Below are 4,733 nucleotides of genomic sequence, written 5' to 3' on the forward strand. Positions count from 1 at the left end.
CACAGATACAGATTGTTTTTCTCTAATATGTACATCAAGTACAATGTGCTTTACAATTAACTTACATTTACATACAGTACCAAATATACATTAAATGACATATACATTAATATAAATATACATTCAACATTAGTTACTCTGTATTTTATATGACTTGTTTTGGACTACATTTAAGGATTGTTTTCAGAGCGTGTCCTGTTTCATTTCCTTATTTCATTTTCTGTTCTGCTTTCAGACAACAGACACAAATAAGCCTCAAAGACTTTTGCTTAGGTACCACAAACATTTCCCTGTGAAGTTGATGAAACTAAGATATGTCTGACATACATGACCATGAACACTTTGTTCAAGAACAGGTTGATGGATGAGGTATGAACAGGAAAGAGACTAACAAACTAACCCTGTGGCACTTAGTACCTGCAAGAGATCAATATAGATCTCTGCTTCCTTTGTGAAAGTAAATGCAATCAGCCATTAATAATAAAGCTACAGCATGAATAAGTGACCCTGGGCTGAGGTAGCATGTCTCCATGGTGACAACCTGTAGAGGCATGTCTCTGAGGGAGAATATCATGTGCACGCATATTGGGGTCCCTGTAGACAAGTAAGATGAAGTGAAGCAAAGGGCATGCCATCAGTGCTTTATCCTTAAGAGGACCAAATTAGGTAATGAACTGAGGTGATCTAAAGCACCAATTATGGAACTCTTAAGCAATCAATCAAACAATACTGAAATTGCTACAGTTATGAAACAATATTACTCATTTATTCATTCAAAATAAAGGATATATTAGGGCCTGTCAGGTGTTTCGCAGTGATCAGGCTATAAATTTTACATTGTTTGATCAAAATGTCACAGCAGAAGATATTTTTACAGTGGTCACACTGCAGTTCTCCCCATCAAAACAGGATGTTCATCTGTTTAGGCTGGCATTACTAATACTTTGTGGGTGTGGAAAAACTTTGGTGTTTATGCTGTTTTGACTACTCACTACCCCATAACCGAGACATCATGGTCACCCTGAGTCAACACAAGTCTAGCAGCTCAGACGCAAGAGTTTTATCTCCAAACTAACACCTGGAGTGAACTAAATATATAAAACGGTTACTGTTCTTTTAAACAGCAAGTTTTAACATATCAGAATTTTTCTCTAGAAATACTAAATAAATTAGCATGAGTAGAAAATAAACACAAACTGAAATTCGAATGACCTTGCTTTTCAAAGAACGTCCTACAATTACAGTGCAATACTGATTTGTACAGAACGAAGACTGATTTGATAAAAATATTGCTGTACCTACTGAATGCTACTATTTACATTCTTGTCTTTGACTGCTACCTTTGGGGAAAAAAACCCCAATTTAATCTGACATAAATTTTCCGAAAAAATAAACAACATCTGTAACCAACATCTGTTTGTGTTCAGCAATACCAGCTATAGTTGACCTTCACTCTGCATCAATATATTTGCAGCGGACACCTCTGCCAAGACTGGTCCTCTGTGGTCGCCCGAGGCGAATTAGGCGAGGGAGGTGGTTCCAGGAGTAGGCCAGTCGGGCGGAGACCATATCGAGGGTGACATCACTGAATTCTGCCCACAGGTTGGAGGGTACCGTCTCCTTTACGAGTTTGGGCAGAACGATAGAGTCTGGCAGAAACCCACTAACGCCTCCGAGGAGTATATGGCAGAGAGCCCGAGACTGTAAGCTCTCTCTTAGACTGTAAAGAAGATCATCCAGCCGGTCCACAAGGTTGCACTCATCCCAGGTTTCAGGGGGTGTACTGAGCAGTAGACGAAGCCAAGCCGTCTTCAAAGCATAGGATGAAAGCACTCCTCCCCACTCAGCTCCAGACTGCTGCTCCAGAGTCTCCCCACTGAGGTTACGTACCTCTTTAAGGAGCTGAAGGCACTTCAGATGACACGAGTTGGGGGGTAGTCTACCTTTTAGCCACGCCAGCAGTCTCTGCTCCTGTCTGGGAAAGTACACCGTCCAAAGGTCTTCTTCTTGCTGACCCTGCTGGGATGCTACCAAGAAGGCGCCATCACCAAGAGGAAAGGCTGGGATCAGGCGAATGCCCATGGAGATGTGGCAGCAGACGTAATCGGAGCGGGGGGTCAGACGGAGGAGCACCTGCTGCTCCTCACTGAGAGACAGGCTAAGGGAACAGCGCTGCTCAAACGGGTAACGGACGGCAGCGAGGCAGCGCTGGGTAGCTGTGTAAAACCAGTGCTGGACGGAATCTGGGCTCATCCTATAGATACTTTGAGCATTGTGCAAGTGCATGAACGTGTCCATGAAGGCCTTGTGACGGCGTGTCCATTCCGCTTTGCGAGGTGTGTTTAGCGTGCAAAGCGGTGGCCCTCCAGGTTTGTCAGTGCAAACACCGGTCTCCATTTTTAGCCCACGAGGTGCCCTCAGAGGCACGATGATGTCAAAGCAGTCAGGTGAGCCCACCTTGTGCTCCTCATAGGAGCTGCCGATCTGGATGAAGTCACCCTGGAAGGCCAGAGAAGACTCCGGTGGGACATCGGTGCGACCCACCCTGACAAGTTCACTCACCAGCTTGGCAACATGGGCTTTGCTGTGGCCCAGCACATGTGGAGAAAGACGCACATGCCTCTCGTAGTGATCATCCAGTAGTTCTCTCTTGGAGACTCCTGATTTTCCGTGTACCTCCGGGACTTTGTGGAAACCCCTCCTAGCAGTGCCAGGTTGAGTTGAGCAGTACTTTATGAAGAAGTAAAATAAGATAAAAGCTAGGATGTACTTGAAGAGTGTGACAGCTCCGGGTCCCTGGTCAGCGCAGTCATTCCCTTGGTCCTCGGACCCTCTGAAGATGTACTGGTGCAACAGCAGGAGAGCAGTGAGAATGCAAGTGACCAGCGGCCAGAACAACCTGAGGTTGAGAGTATAAACGCTCATCCTCCTCCTTCTTGTTCTCTTCCAGTCCACTCCAGCTCTTCGGGAAAAGTTGGGGCTAGCCCATGCTGAACCACTCGCCCAGATGCTGAAAACAAGACCAAGCTGATGTTCTTTCCGTCCTCTCAAGCATAAACTGTTGTGTAAAGGGAAGTTCACCCTGTGAAGTTTCTTTGTAGATGCGGCGTGTGCCGAGGGCAAGAGGAGTCATTCAGGATGTTTGAAAATCCCTGCTTTTGTCGCAAGTGAACACTGTGTGAAACAGGAGAGCGGGCTCTCAGTGTGTGAGCTCAGAGGAAATGCCAAACTTTTGAGAGAGGAATTTCTGTTAAAAAAAGAGGCGTTCAAAACTCAGAGCCTGTCGACACTCCTCCTCCCTTTTCTCTTAAAGAAACAGACCTCAAAATGGGAAGTGCCTACTGACAGAATGGGCCCTTGACTTAGAGATTTACACAACATGACTACCTCTAAATACATGCATGGATTGAAAAACCACCCACATGATAAACATTTAAAATGTTAATAATAAAGGGTGCAATATTTAAAGGACAGTTCATCCAAAAACTCAAATCTGTATGAGTTTTTTTTTTTTTCCCCGTGGAACACAAAAGGGAATTATTTTTCAATAATACCATCACAAAACTCCTTTAGAAAATTGCTAGGAATAAGTTAGTAGGGGTGTGGCCCCTATAAACTACACAGAAGGTCATTAAGAATGTTTACAGAAACACTGTATACACACACACAAAGTATTTCACAGCTCTCTGTGAAGTGAGTGTCACAGTAAGAAATCAGTATCTTTGTTGATCCGTTACTGACCCCAAACCTCAGCGTGAGACCACCCCCGGTCACCCCGGACCCTGTGATACTGAACAAGAAACCACTGTCATCTCTCTTATTCAGTCCACAAAATTATTTTATGCTGCCGAATGGACATAAGCCGTTTAATATTATCTTGCTTTATGGACATAAGGTTTTAGAATGGCTCATTCAAAGCTTAGTCAAATACAGCCGAGTGCCCTAATCAGACTATCCCATATGCATAAAGTCCTGTGTTCAGAATTTGAATTTAAGCAAATAAAGTCAGTCAGCACTTCATATCAGACAATTATCAAGTAAGGGCACTCAGAGATGCATAACATAGCAGCACCTGGCTAAGTCACACAAACCTGTACGACCTGACAGAGGATAAACACAGAGACAGGAACTGTTTAGATAACAAAATAAATAGTCTGTTGGGGCTAAGCAGATGACTTGAGGAAGGAAGTGATGTTCATGACAGGGAACTTAAAATGGCAACAGACAGGAGGCAATTACTGCTGCTTTTCCGCCATGTACCTTCTTATCAAACTCCTTGTGCTATTTTGATCAGTGTGGCCCTCTCTAAAAATATCAAGCTGTCTAAAGGGTATCAGCAACTACAAAACAACAGATAAATGCACTGATGATTTGCATTTACCATCGAGTTGAATGCAGCTCTCTGCCTGTAAAAAGAATGTCTTGCGGTTAGCATCTGTGTCCTGAGGGATGCAAGCTCTGAGAAACAGTCTCACAATTACATGATTCATAAGACTAAGTCTGTGCATAAGCTTTTGAGCACAACACATACACGGTCAAAACTTGTTTGTAGCAAGCTATGCTAAGTGCTAAATGCTAATAAGAGAGAAACAGATTATTTTTTAAGACCTTTACTACTCTTGATATCTTTAATACTGGTAAATATTTGACAATCAAATATCCAGAGATATTTTGTGTTATGTACTGTACTCAAATATCCAGAGATATTTTGTGTGTATCTTACCCATTTAAGT

At 43.2% G+C, this 4,733-nt stretch overlaps 1 protein-coding gene across 1 annotated transcript; it reads right to left on the reverse strand.

Moving 5' to 3' along the window:
• Window positions 1-13: 13 nt before the first annotated feature.
• Window positions 14-3,129, reverse strand: LOC107674135 (inositol 1,4,5-trisphosphate receptor-interacting protein-like 2; the record flags this gene model as incomplete). Its single annotated transcript, XM_016468033.1, has 1 exon — window positions 14-3,129. A coding segment is annotated over one exon (1,680 nt), but the record flags the coding sequence as incomplete, so codon positions are not given.
• Between the last annotated feature and the right edge of the window lie 1,604 nt (window positions 3,130-4,733).

Source organism: Sinocyclocheilus anshuiensis, unplaced genomic scaffold (assembly GCF_001515605.1).
Source record: "Sinocyclocheilus anshuiensis isolate Anshui unplaced genomic scaffold, SAMN03320099.WGS_v1.1 scaffold893, whole genome shotgun sequence".
NCBI lineage: Eukaryota > Metazoa > Chordata > Actinopteri > Cypriniformes > Cyprinidae > Sinocyclocheilus > Sinocyclocheilus anshuiensis.